Source organism: Saccostrea echinata, unplaced genomic scaffold (assembly GCF_033153115.1).
Source record: "Saccostrea echinata isolate AGI-Se365-2 ecotype Australia unplaced genomic scaffold, CSIRO_AGI_Sech_v1 ptg000006l, whole genome shotgun sequence".
NCBI lineage: Eukaryota > Metazoa > Mollusca > Bivalvia > Ostreida > Ostreidae > Saccostrea > Saccostrea echinata.
In genome coordinates this window covers 16,006,802-16,028,739 of record NW_026889755.1, presented here as the reverse complement: position 1 = coordinate 16,028,739, position 21,938 = coordinate 16,006,802, and the positions used below count along the sequence as shown (strand labels likewise).

Sequence of the window (21,938 nt, the reverse complement as noted above, 5' to 3'; positions counted from 1 at the left end):
TATCTCTCTCTAATACATCTTAATTAATTAGATCATTTAAGACTGGCATTAACGATTTACGTAGTGCTATTTGTGATTATTCCTTTGTCACCGAATATTTATCGATTTCAATGATCAATATGTGCAGATCATAGCAAGATGAGATACTTTCTTTTTCTTTTGAGTCAAGTATATATAATACATCTCAGTATTGTCGTATTCTACTCGACTTAAGTCAGTCACACGTAAGATGCTTATCAATAAAATGAATCTCAACATTTTTTAGTTAATCTAGTCACAATCTGGAGTTATAAATCTAGTGAGTGATACAGATCTACCAGGGTGTGACTTCTATATATACATGATATATACCCTTCAGTGAGGTTTATATGAACAAATTTTGATTGAACTCAGTATAAAAGGCTTTATGATCCTGAAACAAGTAGTCAGAATATTTTATTTATTGGCTTGTTTTAAAAATCATGTAGCTATTTTTTTTTTTAGGTTGGGTTGGGGTGGAGGTGGGGTGGGGTGGGGGCACAGATTTTTTTAAACTGAATGAAGATGGTTGCAACAGGCGATCCTACATATATATATATATATATATATATATATATATATATATATATATATATATATATATATATATATATATATATATATATATATACATATTATGATACTTTAAAATAAATAATTATGTTTTATAGATCATCTTCTCAGTATCTTACTGCAGTTAGGTCTACATGTTTATTATAATTATTAGAAGATTATATGTTGTCAGTTCCTTGTTCATAATTATCTATCGATTTTTTTTTTTTTTAAATAAAGCGCCCATTATCTTCAGTTTACAAAAAAATAAACAAAACCACATGTATTTGATATATTCGTTCTTGTTTACATGGGAATTTAGGTTAACAATTGTATGATAATGCTAGAGGAATTCCGCATAAAACTCCCATAATGCAGTGCTGAAAATCTTAAAATATATTCAAAATGGCGGTAGAGTAAGAAACCAGGTAAAGTGTTTAACAACATTTGTTTTAAAAACTTATGCAATTTTGAAACTTCATAAAGTTTTCACCAAAAATTTAGACGATATCTTTTAGATAAGCAGTTGTAAATATTGTTTTATATGCATTATCTCTTAAAATAAAATATTAATTAGCATTTTTTAAATATGTGTCTGTGACACGTCAATGGGACTAGTGTTAAGACTTCATGCTAACTTGAAGTTCATGTACTTTTTGTAAGCATTCGTTAAAATGATTGAACTTTGCTCTTTGGGATGCATGTAAAATTATTATTAAATTCTTGAAGTCGTCGACAATGCATATACGAAATGTTCTCTCAAAATGAATGTTTCGCTTTGATACTGAATCAGATTTAAAAGAATTATAATAATTAAAATGTTAAAATTATTGTAAAAAAACTTTAAAAAAAAAACCCAAAAGATTTTTATCTTAAGAAATTTATTTTATTTTTAAAACTTTTTTTCTGACTTACTTTGTTGTTATTTTTTTTCAATCTTAGTGGTGTACATGTGCTAAAAACTGAATTAATCCACAGAAAGAATTTGATCTGTTAGCAGTAATCAATACCAAAAAATAATCTGTATTGTAAAAGTTCGTATTGATGGTGACGTTACTATGAAAGTGTGGGAGAGATGCTGTTGGAAACAAGGGTGTGATAAATGATTGTATTGCTATCGTCATCAGAAATTGGATTTCAATATTGAACTCTAATAAGCTGAGAGCTCTATCAGTACCACTATGAACAGTCACTAAGTAGTGTTGCTTTTGGTTTTCTTGGGGTACTATAAATATTCACTGGATCTTTTGAAAATCAATATGGTCAAAATGTAAGTTTTTTGGAGTTAATCATAGTTAGTATGATGAAATTATTTAATATTTTGCTAATTTTACATATATTCTCCATTAATTTTTTACACCAGTTAATTTTTATTTCAAGTAAATTTAATATTATTTTGCTAATATATATTCCTTATTAATTTTTTACACCAGTTAATTTTTATTTCAAGTAAATTATAATTTTGCTAATATATATTGCTCATTAATTTTTTTTTTAAATTAATTTTTATTTCAAGTACGTAATTTATACGTTCCCTTAAATAAATGCACCGAAATATGTAATGTGACGAATGTCCAACTGTCATTGTTTGTATATTGTATGCATGGGAATAATGCATATTTATATTATGTTATTTTTGATCTAGAATGCAATAGGGTTGTGTAATAATCACTGAGCACAGCGTAAGAACAATAAACGCTCAGTGTCCAGTTGAAAAGGAACCCCTTGTCAAATAGTCATGACAAGTGTTAGTAAACAAACAGGGCCCTGTTCTGTGGTGTTTCTTTCAGAAGGTGACCTAGACTGATAACACAAATAGTTTGGAATGGCTTATTCTGATAATTTTCACGGTCAACCATAGTTTAAGTGCAGTAGAGTTTCCCTAGGTAGCCATGATTGATAAGGCAATGTGCATGTGTGCAGTCTATTTTTTCCACCATTGGTTCACACAGTGTTAAAATGGATTAATTTGAACTATAGTACTTTATCTTGCAGTTCAATCTTGAACAGTAAAAGCATGTGTACAATGTTTCTTCAAAGTTTGAATTATTTGTGTATTAGAGTCTAATGGAGTAGGGACTTTCGAGAAATTTTCCTCCATTTATCATTTTCTCCAGCTTGTCATCAACAAAGGCTAAATGGTAGAGTATTTCAAATAATTTCAATTATTTACTGTGTGTTGTAAAAGTTTTGAAGAATTATAGAACTTCTAAGTTTTGAAAGAGTTGAACAGAATAACAAATATGTCAAATATATGTACATTAACTGTCTTTTTAAACTCAATTTTTCAATTTAATTTTTTTTAAGAAGGATATATATGTATCATGATCATATAAAAGTAATTTTTTTTAAGTTAGAGATCAAGAGGAGACCACTCTATACAATAAAGAGAGGTTTATAAAATATTAATTTGTATATATATCTAAAATTCTAGCAGTTTTTGCATACAATATGTCAAAGGAAAAATTTTCAGACACAGACTTTAGCCTCCCCTTGTTCTTAATTCTTTTATTTATTATTCTTTTAATCAAACTCAAATTTCAATTCATTATAATCATCAGAAATAGAGGTGCTTTACTGTTAAATTACTTTTCAATTTAAAAGCTATTGGGAGTTCCTTCCTTATTTTGATGGTAAAATTGACACTGGAGAATCCCAAATTTTAGTTGTCATAACTTACATGTAAAATTGAGTAATAGACCATATGCTATTTTCCAGTTTAAAAGAATGAACCTGTTGAATTTCCAAAATGCAAACACACACTGTATAAATTCTGCCTGTGGGCTCTCACTCCAGACACAGGTTGCAGTATGTAAAGTGAAGGCGTTTGAACTTCAAACATATGTTTCTTTGTTATGTAATGTATAAATTTCAGGATAGGATGGTTATCCTTTTCTGTGAATTGCTGCAGGTCCTCTGCTTCCATAAAATATTGAAGAAAAAATCATTTCTAAGAACATGATAAAAAAAATCCTCCATAATTTATTAGTTAATTTTGTTGATCTGCCTGATTTCAAACAAAATAGTTCATTTCAAACTTACATATTTTAATCAACCTTTGTGTCTATTAATATTTTTTTTTACATAATTAACTTTAATAATTAATTCTTTTGCCCTTTGTAAGAGTCCATTTAGTTAATGATGATACTATAGACTTTGTAAGTCATCCTTTCGATGCAGGTAACGATATCACACACACACACACACTTTTTAACATGGTTAATACATGTACCACTATTATTTTTGCACAACACTATCATATATCTATTATCATGATTATCAGCTGTTGACAGTGGTTTTCCCTTTTTTTTCCCTGGCTACTGTACACTGACAACCTGTTTTATATATGTCTATGTGGCTCCATGAGACTGATGAGTGAATTACACCTATTATCAGATGCCTATGGGTGTTTGTTCATCATTACACTTGACATAGGACAATAATTAGAATGCCTTTTAAATCACACTGCCCTAATGTTGTCTTCCCTGGTTGTATTGTCCTGAACTGAGCACATGGATGGCTCTGTATTTGTGTATCTTGAGGAAAAAAAAGAGGCATCAAGCAACAGAGGGTTATACAAGATAGTACATCATAATCATTTTGTTGTTAAATTCAACAGTTTTTTGATGAGCTCCTTTTTTCATGTTTAATATATAATGTTGGAATATGTAAATCTGGTGATTTATCTTCAATATTGTGATTTCATAATAAAATTCTAGTCTGAGTCCAACAGCCAAAAATTTACAGAATTTTATTAATTTAAAAATAAGGGTGGTAAAAGATTTTGAAAATTGACATCAGGACGCTCAAGTTTTCAGAATTGCTTCATCCATACTGACATTTTGCTTGTTCTTTTTTGAAAATAAAATATTGATAAGAATAAAGTAGTAAACACAGTCATTATGAGGAGAAAAAATCAGTAAAGATTTATGATTTTTGCTTCAGGGATAAGGTTATACTTCTATGTCAATATCAATTTTCATGAATTGATTTTTATGGCCTAGCATTTTATAGATTTGTGTGGAATATGATTAAAATTGGAACTAGACTGACATTTCAGACATCGATTGTTTTTCGCCTACAGCATCCTTGGAGGAGAGAGAGAGAGGATGGGAAAGGCTGTATTCAGTTGTGACACTGGTTTCAGACCAGTGTGTTTGTTGTGTATTAATGACGGCTTGTCTCTATAGGCTGATTCGGTGCCCGTCTGGTTTTTGAAAAGTTCTGTAAGTTTGAATAAGACATTTGAAGGAAAAGGTGAACTGTTGAGTGAAGAATTAGGGGGTTTATACTGTTGTACCAGTAGGCACATGTGGTACCATATGGTTCGTTGAAACCCAGTCAATATGGTATCAAAGTGACGTTTTGAGATTGCTGAGCCTGTGTTTTGTATTGAAATTTTTTGAAAATGTTTAAAGTTGTATATGAAATAGAGAACTAGATTTTTTTTATGAAGCTTGTTAGAATTACTAAAACAGAAATAATTTTCAGGAGACAAGAATATCATTTCTTTCCATTCAAATGATGTTTCGGAGAATGGTTAGTATAGACTGATTTTTTTAATGTTCATTATTGATCTATAATGCTGTGTGATGAAGATAATGGGGTGCATTTTAGATCCAGACGAAATGAGAACTGCATTATTATATAATTTTGCAACATTGGACTCTGAGTCTCTTAAACTGTGATTGTAAAAGGTGGAGTTTCATGTTTTTCCGAACAAAGTCACATTTCAGGAGACAACTCCCCGGGAACGGTGGCATGTAGTTATGTACGTAAAAGATGACGTCTGAGCGTGCGACTGTTTCACACAGCCAAAGCCATTAAGTATCAATTTGTACCTGAATATTAAACAAGTGCTATTGATTTCTATACATCTGAGTCCGACTCGCCTCTTTAGAAGTGCTGCTTTGACACTAGGGCTTGTCTTTTGTTTGGACAATTTTTTTTTCTTACAAAAGTTTTCTTCAAAGGGTTTGTTTGTTTCTTTTTTTTTTTCATTCAGAAGAAAAAGAGAATTTAATCATCCTGAAATGATTAAAGAAATTTATAAGATATATTTTGTAGGTGGCACGAAGGCCTGTGTAGATACAAAATTATTTAAAAAAAAAAAAAAGAGTGAAAATTGAAGGGAACATGTGGGCATTCACCATGTTCACTTTGCATTTTTCTTTAACTTTTTAGCTCATCTGAGCCAAAGGCTCATGTGAGATTTACTGATCAAAATTAATTTGTTTTCTGTCTTTGGATTGTCGTCATCATAATCTAACCTTTTCACAAGTTCATGTTCATCTCCAGAACCACTGGACCAATTTCAACCAAACTTGCCACAAAGTGTCTTTGGGTGTAGGGGATTCAAGTTTTTCAAATGAACATGATGAAGGGCTACACCTTTTTTCAGGGGGAATCAAAGTTTTTCGTGTGAATATAGGGAAAATGTTTAAAAAAAAATTTTTCAAGAACTGCAGGGCCATGATCAGTAATGTCAAAATGAATTCATCATCAGGCAGTGCAGATTCAATTTAAAGTCACATCATAACCCCTGGGGGTAGGGTGGGGTCACATGTAGGCCAATGATTATAGTGATATTAAGCTGCATGGAATCAAGTTTATTAAAATTAAGACCCCCAAGGGTAAGGAAGGGATACAATAGGGGATCAATGTTTTACATAACAATATAAAACAATAACAATGTATAATTTTTCATGTAATTAAAGATAGATTTTTCTAAAACCTTGTGACAAGGGGACTAAGGTGAGCATTGTGGCCCAAGGGTTTCCTGTTATATGTATACATGCAGTCTATCAATTTGTAGACTCAGGTCTTTCTGAGAATATTGAGAGCAAAATTTGTTTGTGGATATGGTTAACCATTTTGAAAATCATTGATCTTGATGAATTTCCCACGTATTGATTTTTACAGCATACGTTTCAAAGTATAGCATCTTTTAATAAATCTTTTTTTTTCTCATTATTTCTAGGCTGATGTAGGGTACTGTTGGTCTCTCCACCTACATGATGTCTGGGTTGTAGCCATAATTTGTCTCTTATGTCTGAGTTGGCATTTTTTTTCCCTGTCAATTTTGTTTCATAACTTTCTATGCGGTTTTACATTCGTTGCAGGCATATGTTACTTCTGTAGTCAAAATTATGCTAGACTAAAGAATTAGGTGCACTAAAGACCTCTTTCTGCCTTTCACTTCTGCACACTTGTTGTTAATTAAATTCATCTACATTGAACAGAACTTTCAAAAATTCTAGAAACAGGTGGTATTTTACAAAAATAAGAGGTACCTTATGGAAATATGTCATCAAATTCTCCATGAAATATTTGGGCTGGTGCAATCATAATTTCAGGCGGGTAAAAGTACCGGGTACCGGCAGATTTTGATAGGCCTGATTATGACTAGCAGTATGAGTATGATGTACCTTTTTTACAGTTTCCAATGAAGTCACTTGCATATCTTTTATAACCATGCGATGGTATAAAGTAACCACCTGCTTTATTGTTTGCGATGAATCCAAATGTAGATCACTAAACAGTTTCATTGTAGTGCCCTGCTTGGAGGGGAGTTTGGTAGCCAGAAAAAATTGGCTTAAAGTGATTGTAAGCATTTACAGTGCATTTGGGAGGACTTCATTAAGCACTGTTTGATCTATAGCTTGTTAAATCAATCTAATTAAAATTAGATGTTCTCTGCTACAGCTAAAGCAGAGGGGATTCAGAATGTCTAATTTTAATTAGATTGTTGTTGAATTAGATGAGCATGCCATTGTGCATGTAACACATAGTTTTGCTTTTCAAATGTTCATGATTATATTAATGATTAACATGGAGCAGAAAATCCTTTAATCTTTCATGATCCGCACATGTCCTTCTGAGGTAAGACCAGAAAACGCCCCCTTATGGAAATTAAATACGTGTTTGGTACCCTTGTGACTTAGATGAACTGTGTAGGAGTCACTTAATCTACTTGTATCATCAACTATTTATAGATCACCAATAGTGCACATGAAAGCTTTAATTAATAAATATATATGAAATGTATAGAAGTCTTTTAGGATTAAATAGAAAATGTATAATAAGGCAAAAAAAGTGGTAATGTGAGCTAGTGAATGTTTCAAGGATAGCAATTTGTTTTAATTAATAATTTTTTTTCAGGGATATAAACATTATTAAGTTAAATAGTAATGGCTGTAAACTGGAATTGGCTTTTTCCCATTGGGAATGTTCCATATTTGTCTGTTTTCTGTATTTATGCAAAATTCGAAGGGATGGCTATGTCGTAGAATTTTTAGAGGAAAAATAGAAATTAAAGGCCTCCTCCCTGAAAGTACACATTTACATAATGTAATGTATGCATGAATGCTTAAGGAAACCTTATAAAATTTTTTTATGTTATAATTGATTAATTAAACTTAAGTTGCTTTTTCATGTGTGAGAAGGTAATGTATCTTTTGTACTTAAAGTACAATTTCCGCTCAGACAAACCTTTTTGCTCAGCTGATGAGCCTTAAAAGATAGGTCCTTTAAACTTTCATTAATTAATAAATGTCCACCTTATATCAGAATAAATGAGTAGATTATTGACCCCCTAGTAAATGATGTTGGAGGCAGATGTAGAAGAACACAACTTGGACTTGAAAGAAGGTGTACGGTTTGCGAACTGCGATGCTGGGTTTGTACGCAAGGCCATTGGTGATAGTCTGCTCTCACTAGCCTTCCTTTGTATTGATCTATCCTGCATTTATTGATATTTTAATAATATCTCAATCTTATGCACAGACACCCTTGAAGGCTTTACTGGTGATTTTTGGTTGCAGTGTCTTTGAATCGTAATTGTCTATTGATTGATTAGTAGCTTATTGGTCAAATTTCTGTGAAAGACGACGCAAAAAAAAGTCAATGAGTTGTAAAGTTAAATCTGTCTAGAAGTCCATTCATAACAGTATATCTCACTCTGATTTAAGTTTTAATATGTTTTTCATATTAATGATCTGCTTTGCATATAAAAATTAGATAAGACTTGAATGAACCAGACAATGTACAGACATGATTTCACTTAGAAGAATGGTCCTCGAAATAGCCACAAGACATTTTCAGAACAATGGACAATATTTCATACATATTTGCTGATTTGTGAACTATTTTATTTGTAGAAGATTACTTAAAAGAATGGAGAGGATTGAAGATGTAATGGAGAAAGAAACGAAAGTGTCAGAAAGTCTGGAGCCAGAGGAGGACACAAATCAGAACAACGCCAACATTAGTGAAGTGTCCACAAATGAATTATGTTCAGAGGTGAAACAAAATGGGCATTTAAGTTCAGATGACAGTTTGAGTCATGAAACAGAGATTGTAGAGAATGGAGAAGTAGATGTGGCGGCTAGCGGTGCGGCGGCAGCCACCAGTACACCACCTTCCATTGTCACATGTCATCCCATTACAAACAATGGCCCTGTAACAAATCAAAGCACATCCCCAGTCAGTTTCTCCCCCAACTCCAAACCCTCCCCGCGGGGATCTAGTCCACAGAATGGGTCCAATCCAAACTCGGCAGCAAATCACCAACATGTGGTCCATGTTCATATAAGTCAAGGAGAAACTTTCTCTGTTAGAGTCGGGGAGCAGATTCAGCGAATTCAAGGTAAGCTAATAGTGAATGTATACACGTGTGTCTATAACTAATCAAAATCAAGCTAGTGATGAATTGTATCTCTAGCTTTTGTAATTTGCATTAAACTAAACATGCAAAAAAAGGTTTATTTCCCTGCTTTAGAAACTTTCAAAATAGCAATTATTTAAAGGTAGGGGAGTATTTTCAATGCACTTCATGTCGAACATACATTATGATGACATGTTCAGGTCTGACTTCACATAAAAGTAACTTGTCAGTTTTCAAAGAAATTACTTGAAATAGCTTCATTTTGTGAGGTTTGAGGAAGAAGATATGAAGTCAGTCATTATCACAGTCAAGATATTGATGGTTGTAATTCCAAGAGATAAGATTTAACTATTTTTTAACGGAGTAAACCTCAGCTTCTTTAGTAAACTTCTTGTCTGTAATGTCTTCATTACCTATGGATATGCTTTGTTAGGATTACTAATGGGCCAGGACTTTTACCTGAGGAATGTAGGCACCTGATAGCTCAAATACCTTTTAGCTTTAGCTTTGTTACTGTTTAGCATCCCATTTTTCTCAGATTTTACTTGCCAAATATTTAATTTGGACTAGAAGAATAATACTCACAGGTATTATCAGAATGACTGATACAAAATTTTGGCTTTTGAAAACTCTTTTGGTTGAAGAGTTTGTTAGGATTCCATTAATTTTGACTTTGAGAATATTTGTTGTACTCAAAAACATGTACCATAAGTGTATCAGCTGATCTTAATTTTGCAGACTTCACAATGAATTCAGTAACACTCCCATATCACTGAAATTTGATTCAAAATGCCATAACGTTTTCTAATCAAGAAGGTATTTAAAAAAAGAAAATATTAATTAAAATTGAAGAATTTGTGTTTTTCAAGTAAGTTACAATTTTGTAGGCCTGTGTATATCCAATCTACTGCAATGGTTAAGATACACTTTGCTAGTTTGCATTGTATTTAGGTGTCATTTATATACTGGAAGTGGATCAGAGTAATTTTCTAGTGGTTTGTTCTTTGTAATCAGAGAAAGTCAGGCCTCATTGATTGAATTTCTTGGAAAGAAGCAGAGCCTCTTACTAGAATGATTTATGTTTGAAGTTGAAATGCAGTTATTGGTTTACTTTATCATTCAAGAAAAATGCCTTGTACATTCTATATTTAATAATAGAGGAATTAGATAAAAATCTTTTTCCTCAATAGAATATCTGATATCAAGAGCTAGGGTAAGAGACCTAAACATTTTTTTTTTCTTAGAAATACTTCTTTAAAGACAATTGTTTGTTGTAATGTTTTGAAGGTCCATATGTCATTTTTGGTATAGACGTTAGCCATATTTTTGCCCAGCCGATCTGCATATGCAGATTGTATTTTTATTGGATCAATGGAGCCTCTCTCTGGATTATCCTTCCATCTCTTCCAGCAGTGGGCATGCAGTAGTAAGGACCGCAGTTAGCCTCAATTAATGACACATTGTTGTAATCCTAATCAATAATTTGCGTTTCCCTGACTCTGTAATTAGCAGCCTTCCAAATGCTCTTATTAATCCTGGTTCTGAGGGACAAGAAGGCAGCGCTTTTAATTGATTTGCAAATTGCTGAGATAGCGGAAAAGACAGTTGAAAATTTTTTTTTTCATCGTCTTTGAATGTTGGAAAAAATACACTGAGAGGAAGGGGGAAATTGGCACTCCCTCTTCCATTTTAAGCTGAATTTCTCAATTGAAGAATCCATTAAAGTGGGGCTCTTTTGTTGGAAACATGACAAAGATATTACCGCAAAGTTGGAGTGATATTTCTAGTCTCTCGCTAAAGGAGATCATTGAAGTCCATGTCAGGTTGAATATTAAATTTATTATAAAGAATTGAAGTAGCTTTGTATGACACTATACTCTGGGTAGTTCATTACATTTATACTGGGACAATTATTCAATTAAATTCATGAGAACTACTTAACTTGTAGACATATGAGTAACTATATTGATACTTTCAGAGTGGAGATATTGTGTATAAACCTTAACACAATGTACCGTATATACTCGCCTATAAGTCGGATTTTTGGGAGTTAAACTTTGGTCCAAAACTCTATGTCCGACTTATAGGCGAATTATAAAAAGACTGTTTTTTTAGAAAGTTAATCCCTCTAATATAAGCTTCAAAAATACAACCTACTTATAGGCAGACCGACTTATAGGCGAGTATATATGGTATCAGATTTTAAATTTTATAAATTTTGCAGTAGTCATAAAAAAAGACAGTATTATTGTTCCTGCTGTAAGAGCTCATTGTACAGTTGAACTTTGGTATTTTGAACATCGATATCTTGAATTCCATGAATGTGTCTAAGTGAGTTGGAAATCCCAACCACTTTTCCCTTTAGATATTTTAACCTTGATATCCCAAAGCCTCAGATTTATTGTGGGCACCATCAAGTTCAAGATATTAAGGCTTGACAATATAGCAAAAAATTAATGAGCAAAAATTTGAAGGATATTTCAGAATCTATGAGGTAAACAGGGTATCAAAGGTTTATGAATTATTTTGTTTACATTCTAACAACAAAATAATTTCATTTACTTTCATAGTCGTCATATGTGATATGCTGATATCTATGAGTTTAAAGGGTCTTTGAGGAAATGAAAAGGAATCTGCAGTATCATTTTTAAATATCCCACAATTAATCCCTAATTAGCAAAGACAATAGGTGAACATTTTTGTGGTAGTTTTGGTGTTTGACGTGTGACCTCATCTAGACAGATGTGTTATAATAAGTTAGTGATCAGTGAAGTAGAGTGGGTCAGACCTGGGCTGTTTGGCTGAATGATTGACAGATTCAGAGCTGTTTGTCAGATAAACTGTGCCTGTGTTGACAGTCTTTCTGTTAGTATCATGAATTACATGTGTATGACTTTATCTTTTTATGACACCCCAGCTCTCACCGTCATCCAGTATTTTGCTGTACTTTTGGTTTTGATGGAGACCTTGTTTGACTTTTATCAACATCATCTTTATTTTGATTTTTCAAATGCATTGCTAAATCTTTTTAAGGACCCTCTGTACAAAATTCATGTTGAAGAGTTCCAATTTCATAGTATTTTTATGCAGTTAGAGTGATCTGCCCTTTGATGTAATTGAGTGAAATATACAGTGTAATTTAAAGTTTGTTATCAATTCAAAAAATTTCTCTTAACATTATATTAGACCAAGATAATTGATTACTTTACTTGCATGTGTTTTCCCATTTAAGTAAGCAAGAGTGATTTCTGTTTATCAGTTTGTTGTCTTAGAACATTTTCATGGGGGGGGGGGGGGGGGATGGCAGGTACCCTATGTTGAAAATGACATGGATCAACCCAGTATTTTAACCTTTAATTAGTATAACTTTTACAGATTCAAAAAAGAAAAACTTCATTAGTGTATAAAGGGTTCTTAAGAGACCTGTAATGAAGCTAGAGTACGAGTGCACTGTTCATGTCACTTTACAGGATTTGATCAGTATCACTACAAAAAATTGAAAATGACGGATTCAAATTTTCGGGAACTTTCTCATTTGAAGTCGAGCAGAACTCTCCAGAGCTAATGTAAATGTACTTCTAGAGTGTGTTTTATCTGAACTTTAGGAAAACAAATCGTGAAGCATGAACCAAATTAAGAAAGGAAATGAGAGAGAAATAATCCAGCCTGATTTTTCCAATGTGTTTTACCAAACTTTGAAATGTTATCCATGATCCGGATTAAAGAAAAGTTACATTTTTACTGCATGATCTTTAATCTTTTTATTCTGTTTTTTTTTTTTTTCTTGCCCACTTGGCAGAAAATGTAAATTAGTGTCAAGAAGGCTATTTTGGGACAATCATGACTCTAGTGTCTTCCATGAACATGATAAAAGTGGGCCAGTGTCTTAATAGCAGACCTATATATAGAGTCCTTAGATTAATATGTCTCTGATGTTTCTGTAATAGTGTGATTTTTATGATGATGACAGTCTTGGACTTTGGCAAGCTTTAGAAATAGATACTGCACGACTGTAAAACATGCTTTTATGAAGATGAGACGGATATATATCAATCAGTGCTATTTTCATCTTAATTCATTATTGCAATTTGCAGTTTCATCTTCATGTAAAAGACATTTTATCATTATTGGAGGGGGTGGGGTAGAAATTGGGATATATCATATTTCATTTTCATAAATATGAAATAATTAGTGATGGGTTGACAGGTCATATATTTATTAATATTAAATTAAGGGTGTACAGTATGTAATACAGAAAGGGTTAATCTGTTTCTTTATACAGATATAAACTATACAAGAAATTTAATTAAGATTATGCTCTCAGAATTAAGATGTCTGATGTGATTACTAGTGCGTGGGCCGAAGTCCTGATGTCAACTGATGGTCATCACAATGCTTGGAAGCTGTAGACACCTTGCTGTGACGTTCTGATTTCATCTACGTATTTGTGAACGTTCAGTAGGATGGAAAATATGCTAGTTTATTACTACCAGACATTACTTGATTTGAATTAAATCGTGATGTTGTGGGGGTGTGAGAAACAACTTATGTAAATCAACACCATCTTTTTTTTTTATCTATATATTAAAAGTTCTGTTTCAGCAAGTTTTGGAGGCATTTCTTATCCAAGAAAACGCATCTATTTTTTTAAAAAAAAAAAACAAAACCCATTATTCTATATAAACACTTAGCATGCCTCAATTACCGACTTTCTTGAACCAGATTTCTAGCAAAGAATGAATGTTTGATTATGATATTGTTTCTTTATATAGTTGCTCTCGCTTCATGTACCAATAGTACTTAGGTCATGTTACAGTTATACTACAGTTAAACAGTTGATTTTGGGTATACCAAATAAAAGATGGAAACTATATACCTTGCATCACACTTAATATTTACATAATTTTGATGTTGTTTTTTTTAATTCTCTTCAAATCATATTGTATTGTATGAATGGGTAATGTAAAATGACTAAGAGACAGCATTGAGTCTGTCTTAATCTTGGTTTACATTATACATACTTGGTCCTTTATAGAATTGTATCCATTTAAAGAACCACGCACGCTAACTCTCGATTCCCGCCTACATTTTACACCCATTTAATTCAATACTAATGGCAATTTGGCCATAAAGTCTTTGTTAAATGCAAAGAAGAGTTCAATGGTAATTGATTAATAATTTTAATACCAGTGTTAAATAGTTAATTACTCTTAATTTCAGCTCTTTTTATAAGGGGAGTAGACGATGTTTTCCATTGAAATCAGGCTTGAAAGCAGCATCATATTTTAAAATATTCTTGGATATGGATAAATGTTCTTTAAATCTTTTCTTATGTTTTACACATATAAAATTAAACATATGTAATTGATTAAATACAACGTTAAAGTTGTAAACCCCTACGAAATTGGTGAAAAAAATGAGCATTTTTGTCGTTTTTTGTCTGTAAACATGTGTTCCCCCCCCCCCCCCCCCTGTGAAACACAAAAAGCTTTGGTATGAATTTGTGAAATAACTTACCATATTATCTGTAAAAAGGAATTTTTGTTTAATGGGGGGGGGGGGGGGAGATGTTTCAAAAATATTTTCCATTGATTTCTATAGTGAAAAACAAAAGTTCTACCAAAATTATAGAGTTATCTCTCTTTGTTTTCCCAAATAAATAATGTTTTATGAAAATTCATATAAATATCTATATTTATTATGAAAAATCATTCAAATATATTAACTTTTGAAAATTGACTTGGAGGTAGGCGGGAGAACAATACTATCGTTCGCAGTTCTTTGGATTTCATGGAACCTAAGCAGAGTTATCTAACATTGCTATTATTAGAACAACCTGAACTAGCCTTACAATGCTTCTGATGTGGATTTAAGTGTTAAATATGAAAATCTATGGTCTGCTGCAGGCCATGTAAGCTTTCAAGTATTTCTGTTAACTTGTTATTATTTAATTATATTATAGATATACTTAAAAGAGCCAGACGAGATTATTTTGAAGGATACCTTGTGTCCATCACAGGAAGACTTCATGTAGATCTTTAAGTGTTTTGTTTTAAAGATGGAGTATATATGAAAGTGTGAGCTGTCATTAGAGTAAATTTTCTCTCTCTCTCTCTCTCTAATAAGCAGATGGGCTTCTTTACTTCTTTTGAAAGCTATTTAATTATGATATTTCAACCAACACTGTCAGGGACTTCAGCATCCTCAAGTCTTGTTGTGTGTTTATGGTGAGCAAAATAACCCATGGGCATTTCTTACACAAGTTGAAAATGAACATCTGGTGGATGTGTAGTTGTGTCCTAGTTCCTAAAATACTACACAAAAAAAAACATCTTTTACAAGAAATCGGCTGACTCTTGATAGGTTTGAATTCGAGGTTCACTTCTTTTTAACAGGAAAACCACAGAATGTTAATTAAGACAGATATGTCCAGGACCCTCTTTGACCTACCTTTTCTGCTTCTTTTCACACACATTTGCCTTTGTTACCTCTAAATTTCCACAGAAGTTCACAAAAACACAGTGTTTTCTCTTCATTTCAACTTCAAGAAAGGTTTAGCAGTGACATATCTGTAGAGGTTACATTTTACACACAATTTTTATGCCCTGCCATGAATAAGTCTGGGGCATATAGAGTTTGTTATGTCCATCTTCTGTCTTTCTGTCTATCAGTTCAGTCCTTCCATCTGTCCATCTATCACACTTTGCTTATACTTCACTGTGACTTTGACCTCACTATTCCATATTTTGTGTTGGCTCATTTTTAAAGTAACTACTCAAGAAATTTTTATCAAAACTCATGCACTGATACAACTGTGGCATAATTTTCTGACCTTGACCTTCCCTCTGACCCTACCCTCACTATTACTTATTTTGAGTTTAGAAGAAACTTCATGGTGTTTTCATTAAAACTTTTACTGTGATACCTACTGGCCAGGTTTATTCAATTGTGTGATTTTGACCCTGTCCTTACCTATGACCTTTGACTCCATTATTTGTCATTTTGCATTTATCTTGGTTTTAAAGAAATCATTCAAGATATTTTCATTATTTTTTTATCAAGCTTAATATGCTAAGATGCATATTGGTGAGAGCAATTCAACTGTATCATCATTTTCTCACCTTAATCTTTCTCATGACCTTGACCTCACTTTCCTTCATTATGCTGTGTTCAGGGTATTTCATTGGACTTTGTATACTGATACAAATTAATGAGAGGAATTATAGTGGTTCTTTGACCTTGACCTTCTCTCTGACCTTGAATTTCACATTTTTTCCTCCTTTCACTGTTAGTTCATCTTGATATTTAATTCCATAAAGGATAACTCTAGAAAACTCAATGCATCAATAAAACTCTTCAAGAGCATTTTTACCATTATATAAATTACTTAAGAAATCATACATAAATTTTGCTAAATATGACATAATGAAATTGAACAGTGAGATTTTATTTAGTTGTTAGATCATGAACCAGTCTCAGACCAAAGAAGGAAGGTTGATTTCTTTTTTTTTTTCTGTTTCAATACAATTGTACCTTGGGTGGGGCATTTATGCCCTATGGCCATATTTCTGTTTTTTAATTTTTAGGATTTTTAACAGGCATTTTTATTAATTGAAGCAGTCCATTTGGCTGATGGTCAGTTCTCCAGGAAAACACTGAATACATGCTCAAAATAATAGTTAAAATAAAAGTTAACTTAACAATTTTTATCAGTACAAGTTACAATCTTTAAAATTTGACTAAAACTAGAATTTTTTTTCTAATAGTTCTGAATTAGACCTTTGACACCTAAAATTTTGACCTTCAAAATGTACAGTGAATTCCATGTTTCATTTTCAGCTCACATTTCAAAACATTACTTTCTTGGATTATTAAAATTTATTATTTTGAATTGGTTCCATAGCTATAACGTAATATATAGAACCCACTCTTTTGTAAAACTATTCTGATGCATTTCAAAAGGTTTGGCATCATGTTTTGTAGTACTTATTCTGTGAAACACTATACAAAGAGAAAAGTTAAAGGAATTCTAAACAAAAGGTTACATTTATTTTTAGTTTGAATATAATTAAAATGAATATCTTGAGCATCAGCTGTTGAGTTTTATTGCCAGGCTGTGCAAAGGGGAATAACTTGTGTTGTCTTCTTTACTTGGTAGTTGGAATTGTTGCATAATTTGCTCCTGTTCGTGCTTGATACAATGCTAATTGTATATTCTTATTAATTGTGACTTCGTGAATGAGCGATTACTTGATTAATTAGATAAAAGACATATCTGGTTCTTATAACTCTATGCACTCTTTCCACTTTATAATCGGAATTGCAAAATAAGTTATGTAAACATGATAAGGAAATGGGGGAGGGCACACACTAGGAGAAATTCTCAGAACTAACCCAATACTCCCACTACTTTGTAGAAAAAGAATTGGAATTTTTAAGAACTTATGTTGCATGTCATAATGTAACTGATTAACTGTTGAGGTATTTAGTAGGCATTTTTTTATGCTGTCTCAGAATTTGAAATTACAAGCTTATAAAGCCATATGTGCCACCTGGGACAAACAATTCTGGTTTGTTATATACCGGTATGTAATTTGTTATATCTGATAAGTTTATGATACATTTAAAACCAAAGGGAATAAAAATTACTTTGCTGTAAGCATTACAAGCATATTGGCTGAAACTATGTTTTTTTTCTGTAAATGTCAGAATCATGAGTTTAGATTAGATGCATAAGGCATGGTAAAACTGTACAAGAAAAATGTCCAAGGTGGTTATCCGCTGAAGTATGGTATCAAAAGCACTAGGTGGAACCTCAGAAAAATGTATTTTTATAAAGTCAAGAACTAAGAGCTTTTGGCAGCAAAGCCTCATTTGCATTAGTCAGTCTATCCAGGATGTATCATAATTTGTTTATCACTTGGAATCCTGGCAAACAATCAATTCATTTGAAAATTCCGGCAGCCGAGGGGATTCCCCTGCTTATAACCCCAAAGTGAGTTTTGAGGGTTGAGAAATCATGTGCTCTCTCTGTCAGCTGATCTGAATCTGCTCTTGACCTCTCTAACTAGGCCACAAGAAGAGGACTTTCATAACATCGGTATATTATGAAATGCAGTACATGTATGCAGAGTAGGTGTTGACAGTTCATTGCTATAAGTGTACAAATGGCAAAAATTTGTCCATGTTCTTAATCTGTTTTGGATTACCAAAAAGTTACTGTATTAAAAAACGAAATTAGGGCAGAGAGTAATGCCTTTTGGTGTACAGGTAATGGAGCAGTCATGCATGACATTCCAAAATAATCTTTTGTCATGTCAAAGGTCAGGATAGGTGGATTCATGCACAAAATCAGCGAGGGGAACCCACCTAAGTGAATGCTAATGTTGGATGTTTATCCAGAAGATTATTCTTGTCTATAATAGCCTAATCTTTATGGTTACTTTTTATCTAAATCTGATGAAGTGTCGAGATTACAGGAATTACTGACCTCAGGTTATCTGTGCTAGAAGGAATTTCTCCGGACAATAAAGACACAGGTGGACATTGATGTGAAATATACATACCAGTTTTATATATATATATATATATATATATATATATATATATATATACATACGCATATAGTTTGTCCGTGTGATGGATGCCCAAGACCGATCAAATAGACGAATGTGACAGGAAATCTAGACACTTGTGAAGAGATTTTAAGCTTTTCTACTTGTGTTGTCATCTCATACCATATGGATGGTTAATTTGGAGGGAAAACTGGTTTACTTTGGTGATGCAGGTAAATCAATGCATCAGTCAAGATGCACATTATTTAAAATCTTCAATTTAGATCAAATTTATGAATGGAATATCTTGGATGAATAAGTTCATTCATTGACATATTATCTAGTTTATATATAATCGCATCTAAACCTAGCAGGAAATACAAATTTAGACTTTAATTTTTTTTTCAAAATTTTTTTTGATCATGAAAAATTTATTCTTGGAACAGCCTCATATATTATTTATGAAGAATATGATAATTCTTGGGCAAGTTGATAAGAGCTTTAGTTGTAGTCCTGGAAAATTCATAGTGCTTTTTTTTCCTTCTTCTTTCTGGAACTGCCTTGTAATATGAAAAAAAAAATTGATATTCATACATAGAGCTGAATTTTCTGTTGCTGATCGGCAGAGCAGGCCATTGATCGATTGATAAGTAGCAGGATCATGTGAATTACATGTTGTTTATGTTCATTATCCAAGGAATTTATTTAGGGGGGGATTTTGCGGAATGTTTCCTAACTATACGTGAGCATTTTCATACCTGGAATTTTAGAGTTTTTATTCTGAATATATTAATTGCAGTCATGCTTCACCAGAGGAAATTGGAAGTTACATAAAATCTTTAAGTTTCTGGAAGCAGCCATGTGGTAGCTGTTTGTCTGTGTTGAAAAAAGTGGTTTTTTTGCTCTAAACGATTGCCAACAATTTTTTTTTTGGTTTCACCTAACTATACCAGTATAACATAAAATACCTGTTCCGATCCCTGGAGTCATATGATAAATATTCTGACAAAAATAAGGAGTACGGCCAGGAAGTGCAGAGTCATTAACCAATTGTATAACATTCAATCAAGACGGGAGGAATTGTGTATTTACATGATTGGAATTTACACTGATGAAGTGTCCAAGTGATTGTGGTGGTGGTTACATGGTACCAAAAGTCATGTGCAGCATCTGTATAGAGGAATACTCAGGCTACAATGGAGGTTATGGTATGTATCTAACCCTCCAATGCATGTGTTTTACAAATCTCTACCCCCCAAAAAAAATCACACTATACCCAGATTTTGACCCTTACTGTGTTTGCATCAAAGCGACAGTAAACTTGTATTAAAATGATGATTTTCCAACATGGATGCTTTGCGGTATTGTTCTTTAGAATGCTGTCTGATATGATGTAATTGGTATCGATTCTTTCGAAAGGCATCAATATTTTTCCATCAGATTCTGTAAACTCTGTGAGACATGAGTCTGCACAACGAAACGAGGGTTCCAGTAAGTGCAGATGCACTGTGAAAAGGAGCTCAGTTTTCAGGGGTGGGGGTCAATGAATACCATTTCTAAAACATTACTTGGTTTGTTTGTTTGCAGAAAAATTGGGTGCCTTTATACTAGATCATTAATAAAGTTGATCTTATACATGAACTAATAATGGAAGATTGCGAGACTAATGAGTGAAATCCAGTATGTTAGCAGCATCACTGTTCCCCTCCCATGGTTTGTGGTTGGATATGATTTTTAGCCAACACTTTGTATCAGTTTCTATCCTCTCTCTTTAATCGTCATTGCAAAATAAACCAGACTCCTAAAAAACTGTTTAACTTACAGTGTTGCAAAATCTCAATTCTTTTGTTAACCTCTCTGTTGCAAAATGCACGATTTAGCATTAGATTGTTTTTGAAAGGTCATAGATAATGTTCAACTGATCTAATGGAGTCAAATTGCAAAGTAAAGTATCTATATACATCACTGCAGAGTAGATTGGTATAAGTATATTAACATGACATGATAAAGAGATGAGCTTTTGTTGTGTCTGAGAATGGGATGGAATGGTCTAGAACAAAAATCTGATTATATGACTAAAATTGGACTGGCATCTTTATATCAGATCAATAATAATGGCCTTATGTCGGCCAAATGACAGAGGTTACCGAGTTAAAAATTTCATTATTAGAGGCACATTTTAAATATACTCTGTTCAATAGGTCAAGTCTTACAAAGATAATGAAGACATTGACGGTTTGATTTTGCTTCTTTGTGTTGGGGTTTAAATTGCTGTTTACCTTGCGTGTCTGCGATTGCAACCACACCTTCTTTTTGCACTAAAACATATGGGCCACAAGATTATGTATGTGTTTAAGGCATTTATCTTGTGTATGAAAGGAAATGTAGTCCTTTTATCTAATGGGGTGAAGATAGCAGTGTATGGGGGGCTATGGAGGTGCTAGGTACTAGAGGGAACATCATTACATTGCCTATTTTGCAAATATTAAAGAATTATCAAGTCATAAAAAGCAATATATCTATGACTAAATAATTTAAGACCTACACGTATGTATGAAAACTCCCCTCCCACCTTCCTCCCCATTTCTAGCTCATAACAGAAGGATGGTCAATATTTGCTACCTAATTTTGTATGCGACCATCAATTACCTGTAGTAATCATGTACTTAAAATGCAATTTGATTTTTAAGGAGCAGCATATAATAAATATTGATAGTGCCAGGACAGTAGTGATTCCAATTTGGTCAGCTTCCTTGAATCAATAGGAAATTGCACAGACTATTCAAGAAGGATGTCTGCATATTAAATGCCTGCAAGTCACCTATCCTTGGTGTAGATTTTCAAAGCTTGAAGGATATGCCTCTTTTAAAAGATTATTTTGACACTTGAGGACTATTTTCCCAAAACATGTCATACTAGTTGACAGTCTATAAAGTAATAAAGCTTTCAGTATGTTTTCGTATGTGGCAGGAAAAAAGAATATACAGCAGGCTTTATTGAAGGTGTTTATTGTAATGGGAATCTGTTTCGGACTTTTATCCCAGGCTTTAAAATTCATGTTATTCAGAAAAACTCAATGATTTCATGTTCTTATTTTAGAAAGATTTGGTATGCTAATGACATGAAGAGGAACTAAATTTGCAGAGGCG

The 21,938-nt window shown here is 32.7% G+C and overlaps 1 protein-coding gene across 5 annotated transcripts in view; it reads left to right on the top strand.

The window, feature by feature from the left end:
- Nucleotides 1–978: 978 nt before the first annotated feature.
- LOC133180299 (fibronectin type-III domain-containing protein 3A-like) overlaps nucleotides 979–21,938 on the top strand; it is a 55,962-nt gene continuing 35,002 nt past the window's right edge. For 2 of the 5 annotated variants that reach the window (XM_061314842.1, XM_061314841.1), the window contains exons 1-2: nucleotides 979–998; nucleotides 8,730–9,217. In XM_061314842.1, coding sequence (XP_061170826.1) covers nucleotides 8,746–9,217 — 472 coding nt within the window. In that variant the 5' untranslated portion in view covers nucleotides 979–998; nucleotides 8,730–8,745. Of the gene's footprint in view, nucleotides 999–8,729; nucleotides 9,218–18,823; nucleotides 19,023–19,712; nucleotides 19,998–21,938 lie in introns of those variants that run through there. The other 3 variants (XM_061314845.1, XM_061314844.1, XM_061314846.1) reach the window with 2 other exon arrangements.